The sequence below is a fragment of the Fukomys damarensis genome, unplaced genomic scaffold (assembly GCF_012274545.1).
Source record: "Fukomys damarensis isolate Sample0158 unplaced genomic scaffold, DMR_v1.0_HiC HiC_scaffold_4, whole genome shotgun sequence".
Classification (NCBI taxonomy): Eukaryota; Metazoa; Chordata; class Mammalia; order Rodentia; family Bathyergidae; genus Fukomys; species Fukomys damarensis.
This window is the reverse complement of record NW_022900916.1, coordinates 17,723,705-17,744,736: the sequence shown is the minus strand read 5'-3', so window position 1 is coordinate 17,744,736 and position 21,032 is coordinate 17,723,705. Positions and strand designations below refer to the sequence as shown.

The following is a 21,032-nucleotide window of genomic DNA, read 5'->3' as shown; positions in this document are numbered from 1 at the left end:
ACCTTTAATTGCTCTTTAGCCTTTGCCTTCTTCAATTCTGTGATTTCACCCTCATGTTGTTTTAGCTAAGCACTTTCATTGAAATACCCCAAGACTTGTGATTTCCAAGATCTTCTCTTCCTCTAAAATTTTAAACTCTAGAATTTTACTTGGATCACAGCTTACATTCACTTAACTTACCACTGTCCTACTTGTGATTTAAATATAGCACAGCATAGTTCTTAAGAATCTGGACTCTTAATTTATACCGACTCAATCTAAACTCCTAGTTAATAGCATCTGAGTCTCCTGGGTACATTTTAAAAGCCTGTCGAGGACTCATTTTCTTCAACTGTAAAATTGGGATAATATTTGCTGATACAAATCTCTTCCCATTAATCAGTCCACATAGACACATGTGTTGAGTGATATATATAAAATTAGCTGAAATTCTCGGCCCCTGACCAGCTCACTTATTGCTGAATTTGCTGGCAGTTTTTTGGCCTCTCACTATTCCAAATATTAATTGATCCCAAATTCTTGATTTCAGTTATGCTCTCCTATTTTGCTCCAAACATCCAATTTGTTTACTCGTCTGTCGGAGTGGTTGAAATCAAGTGAAATAAAGAGGAATATTCTGTAGATTATTTCTCTACAACGTGCTCTGCCAGCCCTCAGAGACCCGTGTTTTTCTTATCTTTTAGTAACAGGTAATCTAGACGCTTGGCCTTTTAAAACCCTACCTATTTAACGGTCATTGTACCCATGAGGCGTGAATTCTTGAACTTCTCTTATTATCTTAAATTACTGTCAATGATTATCCCTACTCTCTTTCCTCTCTATTCTGACTTGGAGTTCAAAAGTGTGACTTTGATAGTTTCCCACTGAATATGACATAAAATTCCAACCCTTAGGTGGGTCTCACTAAACTGGTCTGGCTCGAAAGTTTGACCGCCACCTTTTCTGCAAGTCTTTCATCTGGCTTTGAGCTACACCCAAACGCTGTTGGGCAGCTCAGCCTTTCCAGTCCTGCCATTGCTAGGGTAACACACATTTCTCAGAGCAGTCTTCCCCATTCTTTTCCCACTCTGACACAGTGCGTCATACACTTACGGTCTGTGTCACGCTATGCATCTCCTAGTAGGACTTAATTTGCTTTCCTTCATACTTTATTGTAAAATGTATCCCTAAGGAGAAATCAACAGAAACATACCTGGGAAGTGGAGAATTGGTATGTAGATAATGAAGAGTAGTGTGCATGGTAAAAATTATTGCTACATTTTGTTTTAACCTTAGAAATACTGGCACTTCACACTGAAAAGTCGTTAACGATCACTTGGTCAACTTCCCTACAGTTTGTCAATAAAAGACTGAATTCCAGAGAGAGCTGTTATTATTTTTACCATCCGTTTTTCTAGCTACGGCTAAAATGTATGAGTTCGGACCTAGTATTTATTAAGTTCCATTTTTATTTCTGTTATTTCTATTGTCAAATTGGAAATACATATAAAACTGAAATATGTGAACTAGAAGAATTATTTTCACATGAGGAAAAAACACAACATAGTATGTAGTTATTCACTGAGAAAAACAGAAACTTGCAAGTCTTTTGGAAGATAAAAAAATAGACATTTTTAAAAATTATGATTCTTATATAACATGCCCTGGATCTGATCTTTTAACTAAATCTATGAGTGGGCACATAATTGCTTCTATATAAAGTGAAATTATATGAGTGTAAAAATAGAAAAAATGGTGGGTTCAGTTACCTTTTAACTGTGCAGCAGGTGCCCACATTTGGAAACCTTCATGTTGATAGAATAATTTTAATATTGGCCTTATTTTTCCACCTGAGCATTAATATGCTTTTACTGATTTTTTAAAACTAGGACCAACTTACTCAAGCATACACTTGACTTGGGGGTCTGCATTCATTTTTAAATATTAAGAAGAAATAGTATTATTATATTTGAAGAACAATTGCTAATTTTTCCAATATTATTATTATGCCAAATAATTTTTATTTTCCATGGGCTTAATAATTGCCTTGTTCCCTTTATTTGTTCTGTTTTGTTTTGGTACCGGGGATCGAACTTGGGTCCTTGTGCTTGCGAGACAGGTAACGGAACCACTGAGCTAAATCCCTGGCCCTTGTTCCCTTTATTTGATTATTTTATTTTATGACTCATCAGTTTTCAAATTCTCACTATAAATTCTGGCTGAGAAACTTGTCTCTTCTTATGTTCTATAGTGTTTTTCATTATAATTACCACCTCCTTTTATTTTACTTTTTCTGTCTTTCTAGAACCACTAGCATTTTATTGTTGTACAACCTAAGACAAAATTTTGAATGTTCATTTTTCTTTCTCTCCCTGTTTTCTACACTACTTGGCTTTACGACTTTCGTTGCATAACTGGCACATACTTGTAGTTTACATCTTGTGACCACTTCTCCTCCACTTTTTCACTCATACTTTTAACTTCACGGAGAGCTCTTTTTGTTCTCAGCAGAATTGTTACATCCTCTCAGTCTTATGTCTTGGACTGAGACTTCCGTTTTGTTTGTAACATTCCTCTTCTTTCGCTGTCAGAGGGCACAGGGTTCACACAAGTGTGAACACTATCGGACAGGCTTACACACATTTATTCCACCACAGACTAGTAGAGCCACAATGCCCCTCGTTCTATAATACAGCTAAGCTTGTGTGAGCCTGTGTCCTCTTTCTACTCTTAACCCTTTCTCTGAGTGACCTGGGAGTTATTCTTACTTACAAAGATATATTTTACCATCTGCCTCTCTACTCAGAAAAAATCTCAAATTGCTCAGTACCCATGCTGTGGTAGATATATTTACTCCTGCATTTAGTTTCATTTATTGAGATATGAAAAGAAATGATCCCTGTGATTTGCAACTAAAATTTGTCTTTGATCTGGTCTACAACTTATTTCCCTTAATTCAAAGCATACACTTTTCCTTTACATTTTTAAATTATTAATAGCCCTTTGCAAAAAAAAGTCGTTGCTTAGTTGGCAACATTTTTAATGGCATAGAGATCAATTTTGCATTTTATAAATAATCATATCTTAAAGTAGTGAGACATAGTAATCATTAAATACAAAATAATAATTACAGTTAGTAATCGAGGTCACTGCATAGTTAAGTCTCCTGGTTACTATTATCTTTATATTAATAGTATAGACCTCAGGCTTCAAGATCCTCCAGGAAATAATACAAATCCAGCACAGATCTTTATTTCCACTCTGCTGTTTTTACAGCTAGATCATTCTTCACTGTTTATTCCCCAAGCAGCACTTGTGGCCTCTGCCATAGCGTCCCAGTGTTCTGCAGATTTTACAAGGAAGCCCTAGGCTAGTGAGGATTTTTGTCCTGCTTTCCTGAGCTCAGCAGCACAGAGTCAACACTTTCCCCTTCCTTAGTGGGGAAACTAATTAGTTTACAAAGCTCACCACAGATCTAAGCATACGGGCCATTCTAGCCATGCTAACACTGCACTTACATGCTGGCCTCTTCCATCTGAAAAAGATTCTTCGACTTGCCGTCCTCCAGATGGGCATCACGCACTTGTGCCTACCGACTCACTTGACTGTCGGTGCAAAGATGTGTCACGTGGCAAGGAGACCATTCTCATGTTATGGGTAAGAAACAGTGTTTCACAAAGCTCATGGAATAGTGGATTCTAAGTTATAATTTATTTCTAAAATTCCAAATCATTTTTTTTCTTACTGAGATTCTGAAAGTTTCACCCTCTCTTCTATTTGAGTTTGTATTTAAGGATTTAATAATACAGTTTGAGCAAACAGCATTACATTTCAGTGTTTCCTGTATACAAACAAAATGTGAGATATCTTATATCTGATACCCAGTATGATTAATTCATTTTTAATTTGACTTGACAGATGATCTCATGACATAATTGCTTCAGCAGGAAAGGATATTGGTATACATTTTCAATGGAAATTAAATTTTAAAGAATGTGCTTTAAACTAACCTTGATCCTGTTCATTTATGGTCTTTATCAACACCTTTTCATTCCAGTTATGTTTCGCCTTTATGACACAGATGGGAATGGCTTCCTGGACAGCTCGGTAATTTCTTCCTTCAAATTTTCTGTGAAAAATTTAAAGTAATTTCTTCTGAAAAAAAAAAACAACCACAATCCATAAATCCGTAGCCATCATAACAGAAGGCACACTTTATGTAGTTCACAATGGCTCATGCAGAGTTTTTATCATTTGACATTTTGAGAGAAAGTAGTCTGAGGAGAAAGGATTGTGATTGTTCTATTAAATAGTTTTGTTGCCAAAACATGACTTTTTTCTGAGCTGAGCTTAGATTAAAAGAAAGACTCCAACACTGTTTGAGTAAAACATAAAGTACAGTTGAGACCACTGATCTAGAAAGAATGAAAAACTTTTGGTGCACTCTGACAGCCAGGGAAATATTGGGAGTACACGTAGCACTTAAAGGAACTACAGGGTCAGTTTAATTATTTTTTATTTGCTCATTTTAAAAAAGTATTCTTGTCATACATGCTCTTGAAATAAATGTATTTATATATTGTTTTGACTATCTTTTCCTTTTAAAATATCTCATCCTATTTTATATACAACTTACATGCTCTAATTCATCATAAAAATGGAAGAAATATGCCATTTCTGTGTGATTAATTGGAAAGAACAATCAAAAGTTATTTTTATTTGTAAGATAGGAAAGCCATCAATAACTTTCTCAGAAGTAGAAATTAGTCTCAGTTCTACTGCACATACCAGTACTGATAGGCTATTTCAAGTTTCATCCAATCATTTGTTATATATTTCCTGATTACATATTTTGTATATAATATCATTCCCCATTCTCTCATGAAAAAGATGATTAAAAAACAGTAAAGACATAAAGCAATAAATGAATAACAAGAAAAGTGAGGATTTTGAAGACAGGTTTGCATATCACTGAGTAGGATAAATGGTATATTAGCTTTTCCAGAAATAAATAAAAATTTATAATTTCTACCCTAAGAAAGTGCTAGATGTTGTGATTGTGTTTAAGATTTCTTATGTTTAAGTTTCAATTGTAAGATTTCTTATTTTTTATATTTCTCTCAAGCTATTCTTTTTAAGTGCCTACTAATATTCACTTTTCCTTTCAGGAATATTAAGGTATATAATAAATTCACTCATATTCTGGTCACAGCTAGGAAATTAGATTTTTTTTCCTAGACAATTAAGTAAGTTCATGGAGACACTTATGATTACACTAATGCAAATTACATTTTAATGAGATTTGTTATTTTTTTTCTTTTTAATTAAATTTAAATAATATGTTTTTACTAGGCTTTTAGCCAAGGGTTGTCATCTGTTCTATAAATTTGGTCATTTTTTGGGGGGGTCTCTTGCCATTTTCTGATAACATACATCAGAAACATAGATCACTAGCACTATTTTTAACGGTGTTCCTAATCATGAACAATGAACTGGGAATAAATTTAATCATTTATGATTAGTCATTTTTTCTTCTTCCTTGTTTAGTATTTAAATATTTGCATTTAATATTTAGGATTTTATATTCTTAATATTTAGGATTAATATACCAAAAATTTCCCTCAATATAATTTTTAAATTCTACCTTCATTTTTAAATGCTATGAACATTGACCACACAGATTATATCAGGGATCTGAGTAGAATAATGTTTGATTAACATACTTTCGAGTTTTATAGTCTTTACATTTTAAATTATACTTCAAAACACCACTTTTAAGGTATTTTATGCCTATATTTAACATTTAAGCCGGGTGTGGTGGAGCACACCTATAATCCCAGCACTTGGGAGGTTGAGGCAGAAGGATTGCAGTGAGTTCGAGACCAGCGTGGGCTACAAAGTGAGTTCCAGGTCATTCTCAACTACATATGTGGCCCTACCTCAAAAAAAAAAAAAAAAAAACCCAAAAAAACAAAAATCAAAAAAACTTAAAATGTCTTTAAAATCCATGTTTAGTTTTTTCTGCATAATTTAAAGTATTAAATACATATATATCAAAAATATTTTAATTTATTAGCCCAAGCTATATGTAATAACTAGCAGCTCTTCAACGGATTTACATTTGAACAGAATAATATTGAAAATCCAAACTAAAATTCCATCCACTCACAAAATAAGCTTTACATACCTTTAGCTTCCAAAACTTGACCCTGAACATCTTTTTTGCGGAGAGTTATCTCAGCAAATGACTTAAACAGTCAATAAATTTTGTCAGGATATCAAAATAAAAATAAACTTGTCCATTACTCTCAAATACTTCCTTCCACCTTTCAACATCTGATCTCAAGCCAAGGAGTCAGGGTCTTCAAGGACTTAGAAAAATTACATCCTATGAAAATATACATTGTAGGGCCAGGGATTCAGCTCAGTGGTTCCACCGCCTCCCTCACAAGTGCAAGGTCTTGAGTTCGATCCCGGTTCCTTCTTTCATGAAGCACTGCTTTCCAAAATAAAACTTTCTTGCTATAGTTGTGCCCTCTCGCGGTGAACATTTCTAGACAAAACACAAGATTTATTATATTTAAGCTCCTCTTTCTGAATAGTTCACAAGATCTTTAAAAAATATTTTGTGTCAACACAAACGATCATGCAAAATTGATGCTGTGATTTTACTTTGTTGAGCTGCTTATTGAAGAGACTGCTTCCTCTAACTGAAAGATTCGCAACTTTTCTGTTTCTTCTCCCTACCTCCCTTCGTTCTCCAGGAGCTGGAAAACATCATCAGTCAAATGATGCACGTTGCCGAATACCTCGAGTGGGACGTCACTGAACTGAATCCAGTACGTAGGTGACAGATTTGACTTCTGACTATACTCTGGGAGCCCCTTTCCTTGCTATCTTTTCAAAGACTCTACTACAACTCGATTCTGTCTCCTGATAATGTTGTGTTACCACTTCTAATTAGCAGTCAAAGTGAATTCTGAATACGATGGTAAGGTACAGGTGATTATCTAAAGTTTTTAGCAGTAACTTTTGTTTTCTTCTCCATTAAAATTATTTTGAATGTTCGACTTACATGGAGCTAGGTAGAAACTGCCCAAGATCATTTATTTCCTAAAAAGACCATGAGGAAATGTTTCTGTGTACATTCCATTTTGTTGTCACGTTTATATGTTCGTGACTGCTTACAATTCTCAGACACGTCATTTTCTCCATTTTACGGATGAGTGAATTAAAACCCAAATACAGCAGAGACCTGAAATTCGCTGGGGTTAGTTCCTAGAGCACCCATGAGTTGTGAAAAACCGCGAATTTCAGATATGGTCAGGAAAAGTGACGATTTTAGATTTTAAACTCGTAACCTGCTATATCTCCTGCAGTTATGTGATTTAATTTAATAAAATCTGTACGAATAAAGCCTTAGAAGGTGCGGGGTATTTTGATGGCAATTTAGGGATCTTAGGGCTTTCAGAAGAACAAAACTGAAAGCATTGGAAATAGCTACCCAGTACAGCAACCTGTTATGATGCGGGAAATGATAACAGGGCAACAGCCAATCAGCAGCAAGGAGAACTGAATAATGCTCTCGGATTGGCTACCTATAACATCTCTCTTTCTCTCTCCCCCCCATCTTACACACACACACACACACACACGCACACGCACACGCACACAAACACACACACAATTTCGGAGGATATTTATGGTTTCCATGATATTGCTGGGGTTTCTCAGAACAGTTATTCCAGCAACCTACTGAGGCTGGAAATTGAACTATGACTTCGCAGGGTTATACTGTAAATCGAAAATACCTGCCCAGGTAGGGGAAAGGTAATAAGGGAAAAGAAAAAAATATGAGAAAATGAAAAAATGGCAATAAAATATTTGTAAATGATGATGAGAGGAGGGGGTGAAGGGAGGACAGGGGCAAGGGAAAAAAATGAGAACCAAGACTTGTCATGTAGAGGTACAAGATCCCAATGATGAATGGAACTGTACTGTATACCTAAAATGTACCAATTAACTCATTTAAAAAAAAAAAAAAAGAAAAGAAAATACTTGCCCAGTCCTCTTAAGCTGGTAGAGCCAGGACTTTTTAATCAAGTTCTTTAAAGTAGGATCCAACAATGCATTTAGGAATATAAAGACTTCTTATTTTAAACAGATTTAGATCAAATTTCCAATATCATGAAAATGCATATGTAAAGCACTTGTTACAGAAATTTTACTTCAGCCATAGCTAATATTTTGTGAGAAACTAATGGGAAATACTGATTTCAGGTTATTTTTAAAGGCAGCTGAGTTTAGCAAGGGAAACATGAGTAAAGCAAATATAGATCAAATTTTTCTTTGAAGGGTTTACATTTTATATGAAATCAAGAAGGCTACTAGTAAACTAGTGTTCACGTAAGCAGTTGATCGTACAGCAACTGTAGGATTATGAGATAAATTTTCTCTTTGTTTCTATACTAAAGAAAGTAAAATAATGTCACTGTGCAAAGAGCACACCACTCCTACAGGGGTTAGGATTTCTCCAGTTTTAACCCAACCGTATTTGGGGTTTCCTTTCTTTGTTTTGCTGCGACGCAATGAGCGGCAGCTGTCATTAACAGGTGGCGACGTGTCTGTGGAATCATCAACTCGGTGGTGCCACATATTTCACTCACTGCTTGATTTGCCTTAACCCACTTTTCACTGAAATCCAGGGATCTTTAAAACTTTTATCAACCTTTGGGATTGCATGAACGTAAACCACCTCTCTTCCTACTCAGATCTTTATCGGAGAAGATTGTTCTTCTATCAGTCAAGTCTGCTTGTGCTCATGGAAGCAAGGGGGGCGGATTTTTTTTTTTTTTCTCCTGTCAGCTTTTGAAGTGGAAGTGAGCCCTATGACCTCTTGGCAAAAATTATTTTTGATCAGAAGAGGTGTGAGCCCACACAGGAGGAGTAACTACAGTGCCTGTCGCATCATTTGTCATGTGTGTTCCTGATACATCCACTTCCGGTCTGCATAGTCTAAATTGTAGAAAATCAAGATAAAAGCCTTTCCTCCAACACGTTTTACAGTCATGGTAGCTGCCTCATCTCCTTAATGCTTCAATAGCTCTCTCCTTTTGAGATAAATATGCACATTTGCTCACTCTTATCTGCATAGCTGAATGAAGAGAAGTGAATATTTGATGCTGATCTCACGTAGGAGGGGAAGACGCAATGTCTCTGGAAGGAGTTGGGTTTCGTTGTGGTCGCTGTTGTTTTTGTGTTGTGTTGTGTTGTGTTGTTTTTTGGTTCTGGGGATCAAACTCAGGTCCTTGCACTTACAAAGCAGGCGGCAGAACCACTGAGGTAAATCCCGGCCTGGGAGGAGTTTGATCAGCTTAACCCTAGCTCTAGCGTTAGATTCTTTAAGAGTGAAACGAAAGCATCGGCCATCCGCAACACGTGCTCTGTGTTTTAGCTTTCATCTCATCGATTCCTTCTCGGGTGATTCAGCAGTGTGCCCACAAGAGGCAGAGGATTTTAACAGGACTTTATGCCATTTTAACAAGCTCTAAATACCTTTTTATTCAATAATTAAAACAATTATTATTGCACCATTTTACTCCTAAAAGTCCCCTTCCTCATACTTGTAGGTCAGTGTGCTGTTCTGAAGGGCAACACCTATTTTCTAAATACTTAATGGGAAAAGATACCAAACAACCAAGCACAGATTTTTACTCGAAATAATATTTCTTATAGGGGACAATGCATTTCTTTCATTGAAATTTTTCTTATCTCTTTGCTAATCCTGTTTCTTTCTTTTTTACCATGAACAATTCCCCTGCTATCTGACAACAATTAATTCCTCTCTTTATTGGAGTTCTTACCAAAAATCACCATTATAGATAGCAAATTTTTCCCTTTTCGAGCAGCCCAGGATCATGTGGCTGGAATGCTTATATAATCAGCATTAGTAATAATAACACAAATAACACTCTGTATGTGCTTATTATATATGCCAGGGTGTCTTCTATTTATAAAACCTAAACACATTTAATTCTCATAGCAGACCTTTGAAGTCCTCGTATTATCATCAATCCACTGAGGTAAAAGTGTTACAACATTGCAGAGAACATTTCAGAATATTATGTGCAAATCATCTTTAGAAAGGAAGTCTAATCAAATATGATTAGATCATTTAACTTTTTGGCTTTATTAAGTTCTGATAGGCAATTAAAGGCAACTTAATTCTCTTACTCCTTACAACTTAACAAAGAGTTATTTGAGCTCTTTGCTATGAAGTTAATTTGTTCAGACATTTTCTGGCATATATATGAACCCCCCAGAAAAATCTCTAGAAAGCAATTAAAGACCACTTTCCCCCTTGCATTCATTGGAAAATCTTAAAAATTTAAGCACTTATTTCTGAGAGTTGACTGGTGATGGTAGTCAAGTTGTAGAAATTATAGCAGTCACTATTTTCTCAGTAATAGGATTAATGTTGTATTAAGTAACCAAATTATGTATGCCAGTTCTCGACTTAGCTTTTGGTCGCAATTTGTGTACTTCAATGTGATGTTTAGTCGCCGGGCATGGTGGTGCATACCTATAATCCCAGCACTCGGGAGGCTGAGGCAGGAGGATCGCTGTGAGTGAGTTCGAGACCAGCCTGAGCTACACAGTGAGTTCCAGGTCAGTCTCAACTACAGAGTGAGACCCTGTCTCATAAAAACAAAACAAAACAAAACAAAAAATGTAATGTGTAGTCATGTTGCATGAGATTTATCTTAGTGACTCTTGCAAGTTTCCCCTCTTTTCCTCTTCTCCAGATCCTTCACGAAATGATGGAGGAAATTGACTATGATCACGATGGAACGGTGTCTTTGGAGGAGTGGATTCAAGGCGGGATGACCACGATTCCTCTTCTTGTACTTCTGGGCTTAGAAAATGTAAGCATTTACACAGCGGAGTTCTGTATCACACCTTTTCTAGTACAAACTGATCTGGCCGGTTTCCTACCACGAAGCATGTGATAATTGCCTGGAACTTCTAAAACATATACCAAGGTGCAGCTTAGCAGTAACTCCTTGTGTGGTGATAATTGCAGCAAACATATTGATTCATTTTATTTATTTATTTTTCATATTGATTCATTTTAAAGTATTGTCTGAAGCCTGTACGTATATTTCCTCTCTTTTTTCTATTTAAAGTACAATCTACTTTTTGAAAATTATTGACCTACTCATCGATCATCTAATGCAAGAAGCTCACTAATATTATTGTATTATCTGGTTCTTGTGATCCCTTCCCAAGTCCCTCTTCTGTCAGTGACATCTAGTTTATTGATACCCAGTATTTGGAAGAAGGAATCATGTCTGAGTGGTTGAAAGGATCCAAACTTTCTTTCAAATTATTCTTTTGTATATTTTAAATAAAAAATTCTTTTCTTTCTTAAATATAATTTTCTTCTATGTAATTTCTTTTATACAAAAATCTTTAATAGGAAAATTCTGTGTTTTTAACCCAATGCCAATTGCACTGGTAACTAACTACGGATTTGGGGGACTAAAACAGATGAATCTAAGATCACAATGTGATATAATAAAGACTCTGAAAGCAAATTTTTCTAACCCATCCCTGAAGTAAATTTCAGTAATTAGTTTTAAAACCTGATGACATCAACAGTCAATGCTAGATTTTCCATTCAGCATCAATCATTGAATAAGAATTAACTATAATAAGTACATAGTAGCACATTTACTTAGATTCAAAGAATATTAGGGATGAAAGGCTCCATAAAATTTACAACAGTTAAAGTTCTGAGACGCAAGAATATAGTGTTCACCACCTTGCTGTAGGCCTCAACATTTCTGATGTTTCCTGTCACCAACAAAACACATTGTTTGGATTGCAGACAATACCACAAACATTCAATGCACGGACGTTAAAAAGTCAACTCTCAAGACGTCTTACAGTCTGCATTCGTTAAAGCATGTGAGTGTGTGTACAAATATGAGCCTCTGGATTTAGGAATATCCAAGTGGGCTGAGGATTCAGGGACTCATTTGATAGAACAACCAATTAATGGGCTTCAGAAGATTACATCTTTTGTATCTGGAAATTAAGAAGCATCAACATTTTTTTTTTGTATGTGGAACTTCAAACATTTTACTATTACTTTTATCTTACTTTTTATAAGATCCAAGGGATTTTAGTCATAATTAGAGGAAAGAAAAAATTTTAAGTGCTAGTAAGTACTACATGAGATAATGAAACATAATGAATGTAGATCTTGGCATGTTTTCATACTTTGATAATTGATGAAGCTATATTTCTTCATATATTATATTTGTATACTGCATCTAAGTTAGCATCTTTTTACAATAACTTATGTATTTCTATATTATAAGTATTTAATTGTTTAGTATGCCTTATGATACAAGTGTCACATGAATCAGATGGCTAAGGGGAAACAAAAGAAAAGTTAACAAAAATAGCACCATTTTGAATTTAGTGCATTGTTTGTGCCGAAAATAGTCAAAAGACTCCATTAGGAAATTTCACCAATGATTTCCTACAAGGTAATGTTATATTTTAAAGCTATAACTTGTGTATTGTGTGTGCTATCAGAAATTGTCTTGTGAATGAAGGCACTGTATTGTAAGAATGCATAGATGAAATCTTTCCTGGTTGAAAGTGAGGCAGACAAGGGTGAAAAGGTGGACTTAGTCACCTGTATGTTAAACATCACATGTGTTTTGAAATGATGCTTTTTCTTGGATATTATTATTTAGAGTGGATGGCTAATATAATTCACAAATCTATATAAATTTAACTCAAATTTATAAAAAAAAGAAAGTACAACATGAGGGCTAGGCGTGGTGGTGCACGCCTGTAATCCCAGCACTAGGGAGGCTGAGGCAGGAGGATTGCTGTGAGTTCGAGATCAGCCTGAGCTACATAGTGAGTTCCAGGTCAGTCTCAAGTACATAGTGAGACCTTGTCTTAAAAAAAAACAACAACAACAAAAACAAAAACAAAACAAAACAAAAATATAACATGTACCTCATTAGTTCTAATGTAATAGTGAGTTTAATAAAATGGAAATTGTTTGTCTTTGAAGTTCACTTGGTTAATTATACATAGCTGACTTTTAAAATTTACTTGTAAATTAATATCCTGTGTTTTTAGTCCAAAAACATTGAAATTTAACAGGGGAAATCAGTTTCGGGATTATAGTATGAGAACTGTGTTGCAGAACTGTGTTCCCTATTGTATCCACTAGATGGCAGGGCTACATTGCTTAACATAATAGTGTAATTTAAGACTAAGCATTTTTTGCATGTAAAGAACAATTCTTTTGGGGCGGGGGATTTCTCCTTTCTTTTACATCTTTTAAAAATTAAGGCTACTATGTTTAAAACTTGCTCTTAATAAATGTGTAAACCCTGTAAACGTGTGCGATAATCATAAAACTTCATGTGTTTGTTAGAAACAGCCTTTTAAATCCAAGGCATGGCACTTGTTTTAAGTAGCAGGAATGACACTAAGACAGTTGAGTGATGATAGCCTTTTTTAGTAATTGAGATTTATTTCCTTTCAGTAGACAGCTAATGTGTTATGTTATTACCTATGCTTTGATCCATTCTACCTTACCTCCCACCTCCCATCCCACTTTTTGACTGTTGAATGGAATTCTAGCAGCTTCAGCTTGAAGTTGGCCATTAGTTGTGGAGCCCGCCCTGTTCTGTCGTCCTGTGTACTCTTGCCTGTTGTCATGGCTGAGCCTGGGGAGTAGATTATAATACAGAGTGAGTGCTGAGCAATGCAATGTTTTTGAAAGGACTGTGGCATGTAACCAAATTACAGCGTTAGGAGAGTCACCCTAGGAGAGCCAGCCTCAATTTTAACAGTTATGGTTTCATTGCAGTTTATTTTTCTTCGTCAATAGAACACTGAATGCTACTTTACTTTAAATGATATGTTTTGCTACCAAAACTCAGAAATGTAGTTCCTTTGGACCTGGTTCTAGGAGAAAGTGTAGGTAGCAATAGCCATTTCTTTTCTTACAAAGGATTCTGCAACCCTCACAAAAAGCCAGATGAAGAAATCGTACAAAATCTTGATGAAGGAAAACTGACAGTTTGGATAGTTTTGAGATTTAGATTGCCACTATAAAAATGTATACCCGAGACTATTCAGCCATCTTTCAGTATTCATATCATTGAACAATTTTTTTTAAATATCATGGTTTGAAAAACATTTTTCTTTGTTAATAATTATCTGCTTTAGTGATTGCCATCATTAAAGGGACAGATATTAAGCAATTTAGGCTTTGGGGCCGTAGGTCTCTCTCACAACTGCTCAGGTCTGCTGCTATAGCACAAAGCTCTCTCAGACACTGTGCAAATGAACTATCTCAGCTCTGCTTGAATAGAATTTTATTTGCCAAAACAGGCCTCTAGAAAGATCTGACCCAATGCCACGTTTTCCCAATCCCTGATCTGTTCTGTCAATAGTTTGCCATGTTACAAATGGAAGGAGTTTTAACTAATTTTTGCTCATTCAGGAAAAAATTGTCTAACACCTCTGAGCAGACAGAAACCACAGCAAGATGTGGGAATGGATGGGGAAAGAGCCGAAAAGCAATGGACTTCATCAAATTGGCCTTTACCTGGTTCTGCTGTTAACTGATGGGGTTATATTGTGCAGAAGAGCTGTTCTCTCCGGAAAAGAAAAGCAGCCAAAGTCCTGTCTTTTCTCTTTCAACACTCTTCTAGTTCTAATACCCACTTTTCCGGGTGAATGAAATAATAAATAGTGCTTCACTCGCTGACACTTGTAATCTCAAATCTCCACTAAAGTGTAACAGAGAAAAATCTGAATCCATACCATCATGAAAATAGGAGTACATATTTAGTGCATATTAAACATGTGTACTAGGTTAAAGCATGGTACACATTAAGGTACCCTTTAAGCAAAAGTTCCCTAACTTTCTGATCATGGGTTGTAAGTTTACTTTGAATCTGTATTGATTTGAATGGAGTATTTTTCTCTCATACCATTTGTACAAAAAAGTTTTGGTGGTTCATCCTAACATACATCATAAACCTGACCTTTGGGATGATTTAGGACACTTTTTTTTCTTAACTTGACCCAAAAAAGGACAATGTCTTGTGTTCTCTGGTGAAATGCCTGAGGAATAGAGTTTCAAAGACGATGTGTTTGTAATTGACTAAATTAGAAAACTGATATCTCATACTCCAATTTTTTAAAATCTAATTGGGTTATGAGTTTTTGTGCTGCTCTCTACACATGGTTCAATCCAAAGGGAAGTTCCAAAACATGAAAGATGTGACAACATTCCAGATTTCAGATTAGGTCATTGAAAGAAAATGATTATATGGTATTTTGCGCTGTTGAGCTTACATTCGAATCATAGGAATGGGAAAACCCATCCTGAACCCAGAAAGTACAGTCTGAAAATTAGCAATTGATTGCAAGCCAACCATGAAGGTTAATACTTTTCCCTAGATTGTCTGGTTGCAAGAGAGCTCATTTTTTTTTTTTGTCTCAAAAAATGGTCTGTTTTATATTAACATGTATTTTTTAAGATCTTCAACAAAATAGCAAGGAAATTTACTGGTCTTCCTTATTTAATGAGTTGGAGTAATTTGCAACATTAGCTAGTCTGTATGTCCCATGTTAAGGCAGTTGAAACACGGCTGGTAGCACTTGGGCTGGGAGATTAGTGTCATTTCTCCTTGAAGTCTTAGGGAAAAATATTACTTCCATTAGCTCTAGTTCACGTGAGCACTATCTATGAATTTGAAAGCATTTAGGAAAAAACTAAAACTTTGCAAATTGCTAAGATACTGAGACGATTTCAAAAATTCCCAGCGAGTGTTCTTCCCATTGAAACATTATTTTGGCTTCTCAGGAACTGAACTGAAGAGAAATGTATTGCATGCTGTTATGCCTGGCAATGACACACACACAAACAAACTTTGGGGCGAAGGACAGTGAACCTACAAATACCTTTCTGAATTCCTCCGGTTCAAACCCTGGGGTGTATGCAACTCAGCCCAGTCATGGCAGTAATATTTTCTGTGTATGTAACACCACTCTGAAGAGGAGCTAAATTAACTTCACAGGTGTTGTATAATGAAACCTCACAGCATGGCCCAGGGAGGGAAAGTGGGTACCTGCATTCTATTAGAGGGGAAAACAAGAAGAGAGCTGAAATGGCTTATTCACAATTTTCATCCTAGGCCAGGAACCAAGCTCTCTGGATTCTCTCTTCATTTTTTTGTAATAAAAATGAATTCCTTTCTTGGAAATAAATATTTATTTGCAACAGAAGTACTAATAGAAATATGCTCTATTGGCTGATAGAATATAGCAAGAGACAGATTTTCTCTCTTTCCCACTGTTTACAATCTAAATAAGACAAACAAGACAAGACAGGAAAATACATAAGATTTGGAGTGTAATTTGCACTGCTGAGAAGTAGTTGGCTCCTGGTTTCAATTTCTTCTCTTAAAGAAGTCACATACATATTTCATCCCTTGCATATTTTGGCAATGCATCCAGCTAAGAGCTATCAAGCTATTTAATTTGTGTTTTGGTGAGGCATTGTATGCCTGGATAATGGCTTTGTACATCAGCTGCAGCCTGTAACATGGCTAAGTGTTCTGATTGACAGAACACCCACATTCAGCCGTGCTTATTTTTTGATAAGGAAAATGCCAGTTAACTTAGTCCATATGTGCTCTGCAACAGGCTGAGGCTGATTCACATGGAATGGACAATCATTTAAAAATAAATGGAAAAAAAATGACAAGGAATGTAAGAACAGTCATGCAGAGGAAATTGGAATGTTTTTCATTTCTCCTTTTATTTAAAATATTTTAAAATATGTAGCCTTTCTCTTTACTATATATCAGTTTATTTTTTTTAAATTAATGGCCCTATATCTAAACTTTTGCCCTTAGATGTTTAGTATTTGAGTGTAATAGAAATTTGGAAATACAGAATGTTTGCAAAAGATAAGGTTAAGGATACATTCTGTTTACATTGTATGGCTGCTAGGAATTGTACGACTCGTTCAAACCAGAATGAATTCAGAGATTACTACAAAGCCTTTTCTTTAGATTTTTGGGAGGAAATTGAAGCAGCTATATCTTGAAGTTCTCTCCACGAAGCCTTCAGGTTGGCTGCTTTTGTTGAGATTTTGTTAGGCCCTCATCAGAAAAATAAACGTGAGCCATTTTGATGTTTGTGAACTGTCTGAAATTCACCCCACTTCTAGGTGAATGTGGTAGTTTGCCGCAGTATCCCGACTACCAGCAGGAGACATGCGATTCCTGGGTCAGAGACAATGAGGGAATCACTCCACGCAAGCAGCAGGAGCTTCACGTCAGAGCCACTTTGCTTTGCTTTTCTCCCTGAGTCTCGTGGGCATGGGCGATACGCGGGACCCAGGGCCAATGAAGCACCAGAGCTTAGAAGCGAAATCTCTTACAGTGTGCTCGGCAGAAACCTGTTGAACCTTTCCTTAGAAGTGCGGGATTATCTTTAAAAGACTGAACACTTAATAAACCAGCTCTCTCCCCTTGGGGGAGACACATCTCTATTGTCCGAGACTGTGTAGGATTCAAGTATCTATGAGAGATTTTCTTCAAAAAGCGCTTCTGCTAGCAAAACATGCTAGCAGAAATTCAAGAGACCCATGGAGAATTATCTCCCAGGAGGCATTTCCATGAATGTTTTATATTATGATGCAAATCTGACATTTCTGATTCTAATGTAAGAATTAGTATAGATGTTTTTCTCTGCTATTTCGAACCTAGTGGCATATCTCTGGACGGAGAAGAGAAAAATGTGATCGGAGCATTATTATTAATATTTTAGTATCAAGAGAAACAAGATGACCTGGGCATGTTTATATTATTCTATTCCTACATAATTAATATCAGCTTCCCAGAACATAGTAGGTGCTTAAAAATTAGTTGATGTATTCTAAGAAAAATGACATCTTGTTAACAACAACAACGCACGTTTTAATGATGTCAATACTGAGATCTGAAGTTAATGTAAGTTTCAGGCAAATTAGCAAATAGAGTAAAAAAAGTATATTTTAATGGAGAAAATGATATTCGCAAAAGTAATGACATATAGTAACTTCATGCAATATTTTGTTCTTTTAAGGGGTTCACGATTCATTATCATCATCTTATTTCTTGCTATTTTAATCTTGAACAGTGCTACTGTCTTTAAGCAGCTTAGACAAGTAGCTATAATATTATACAGTGATTATTCAGCATCGAAACCAATAATTATTTTACTTTGGCTAAAAGTGTAAACTAATAGTTTGTGGCAAATAACTATAGTGATTGTTATAAATGTATTAATAAAGTTTTAGTATTTTACCATATTTCTATAAAAGTAAGCTCATCCCTATTATATGAAAGATGAATAAACAAAGCAATAATGCAAGGAAGCCTTGCCATGTAAAGGTACATGATCCCCACAATGAATGTAACTGTACTGTATCCCTAAAATGTACCAATAAACTCAATAAAATTTAAATAAAAAAATAAAAATTAAAAAAAAATTTTATTTGAGACAGAGAATATGTTATACTAAATTGTAATACATTAGGAATCCACAGTTTAAGTCCCAGAATATCACCAAAACTTACTTATATGGCTTTTCCCATCCCATCCCATCCTGTCCTCGGCTGTCCTACAAGAATAACCACCATTGTGACGTTTCCTTAATTTACTACCAACTAAGGGTTGACATAGTCTTTGCAAGTTTTCATTTCTCCCAGACAAGAGTGTTTTTTCTCTCTTTCTCGTGTATTTGTGTTTGGAATTGTGCTAAGGATAAAGTACTGAAAAGCAATGCAAGCACGTCCCTGTTCTCAGGGAGTGCTCTAAGTGGCAGGTCGTTATGATGGTTTGGGTGTGCTGCTGGACTGTTGACATTAGACAAGAATTTGTGGGTTGCTATAGCATCAGAGATTTGTTAGCAGTAGCTCATTCCACAAGAGAACATGTGTTTTTCTAAAGACTCCGTGGTGATCTTGGAGAAAGTCAGAGATGAAATAACAGATTGTCTTCAAATGCTTCTGTCCAGCTCTGAATTTTATTGGCACCTACACATTCTACTGTTGATTTCATTAAGTGAAATCTGTTTCTTTTTCGCCCCGTGCAGAATGTGAAGGATGACGGACAGCATGTGTGGCGACTCAAGCACTTTAACAAACCTGCCTACTGCAATCTCTGCCTCAACATGCTCATTGGCGTGGGGAAGCAGGGCCTGTGCTGCTCCTGTGAGTATGACCGCTCTGCCCAGTGCCTTCCGCTCACTCGGACGAAGGCTGCGGGCATGGACTGAGCCTATTTATAGGAGGAGACCTAGGCAATAACCCTGGCCCTGCTTATTCCTAGGACGGGTGTTGTCACTGGTATTTATTTATTGATGTATTTATTTTCTGAACATTTAGTTCACGTGAATTTCACATTTCTTTGATTTGGGAAAGTCTTCCTTTGATAAACAACTAAGGTCATTTTCTAGTTCTTTAGTTATCTTCTTTTCACTATAGTTTAATTTATTTATGATTCCCAGTTCTTCTGGAATTATTTTGAAAATGCCCACTAACTTTGCACGTACATATCTTATTCATAGCTATTCTTTTTTTTTTTTTTCTATGTTGGCCACTTTATTCCCATGGAACGCGCCAGTTCCTTCAGGCCTTACTTAAAAAGTCACAATAATTGATTTGAAATAGAATTGCTTTCAAACTAAAAAATTTCATAACTCAAGTACGTTATTTTCTTGCTGTCATAAAGAAAATACATGGTTATGGACACTGGAATCCAAAGCATTGCTTGTTCAAGAGTTGTGTCCATTTATTTAATTTCATTTTACTGTTTTTCTTGTTTTATTTCTATTGATTTACTTCTGCCACTTAGAATTTGCAAAGAGGGTATAAAAGAGTTTATTTATAAAATTTTCTGTGTATTTTTAAATCTTCCATGGATTTACCTGAGAGGATTTTATATTCCCTGACATTCCTGTTGTATCAGAGTAGACATCATCCCCTCTTGGCTTAATGATGAAGTTGCCTCTTAATACAGCAGTTTTCTTATCCATACCCACTTTTGCTGTGCACAAAGTTATGAAACTCTCCAGTTTATCAAATATGGAATATTTTATGCATATGATTAAATGTAATTTTTAAAGTCAGACTTCCACACAAGATTTTCACATATATATATAATACTATGTGCTTCCTTCATACTATGTTTGTGAATTTACCTTCAGATACATGATCTGACATCAGAAATTATGTCTTAATATTATATATCCTTATAACTTCTTATTTTGCCATTTTAATGAAGTTCTATGATGTTTGCCACTTAACACATTGTAAGGCACTTTCTGATGACTGCTAGTTGTACAAGAACATTCTCCATGCACAAAGGAAATGCTTTGTTTTGAAATTTCTATGATTTTTAAAGAAAATAATACCTTATGACAGACTTTATTGATAGAAGCATATGGAAAAACTCTCAGATATGGTGAGTTATATTTAGTGAGAATTTTGCTCACTTTTCTAAACCTACTAATGAAGTAAAGACAATATTTGTAATATTATCCCTTATAGAGAAGAGTAGAAAAAATTGTTTTCTTCCTTAGTTACGGACATAAAAAATAACAGACATGCATATTTTAGGCGAGTTTTACTGCAAAAATATTATGTGGATTTAGTGATTTTTGTTTACTTTTCAGGAAGTGCTTAGTTTTATTTCCATTTTTATTGTATGGACTACCTGTTCTTTTTAATATTCTACAAATTTTTGCATTTAGAACTCCTTTAGAATGAGTGTTTTGTTGCCGGGCGTGGTGGCACATGCCTGTAATCCCAGCACTAGGGAGGCTGAGGCAGGAGGATCGCTGTGAGTTCGAGACTACCCTGGGCTACATAGTGAGTTCCAGGTCAGTTTCAATTATACAGTGAGACCCTGTCTCAAAAAACCAAAAAAAAAAAAAAAAAAAATGAGGGT

At 35.6% G+C, this 21,032-nt stretch overlaps 1 protein-coding gene across 12 annotated transcripts in view; it reads left to right on the top strand.

Moving 5' to 3' along the window:
• The window catches only part of Dgkb (diacylglycerol kinase beta), a 609,362-nt gene that overhangs the window by 153,693 nt on the left and 434,637 nt on the right, over positions 1-21,032 (top strand). For all 12 annotated transcript variants that reach the window (XM_010643347.3, XM_033757026.1, XM_010643348.3 and 9 more), the window contains 4 exons: positions 4,037-4,086; positions 6,744-6,818; positions 10,785-10,904; positions 19,177-19,294. In XM_010643347.3, the coding sequence (XP_010641649.1) occupies positions 4,037-4,086; positions 6,744-6,818; positions 10,785-10,904; positions 19,177-19,294 (363 nt within the window). The remainder of the gene's footprint in view (positions 1-4,036; positions 4,087-6,743; positions 6,819-10,784; positions 10,905-19,176; positions 19,295-21,032) is intronic.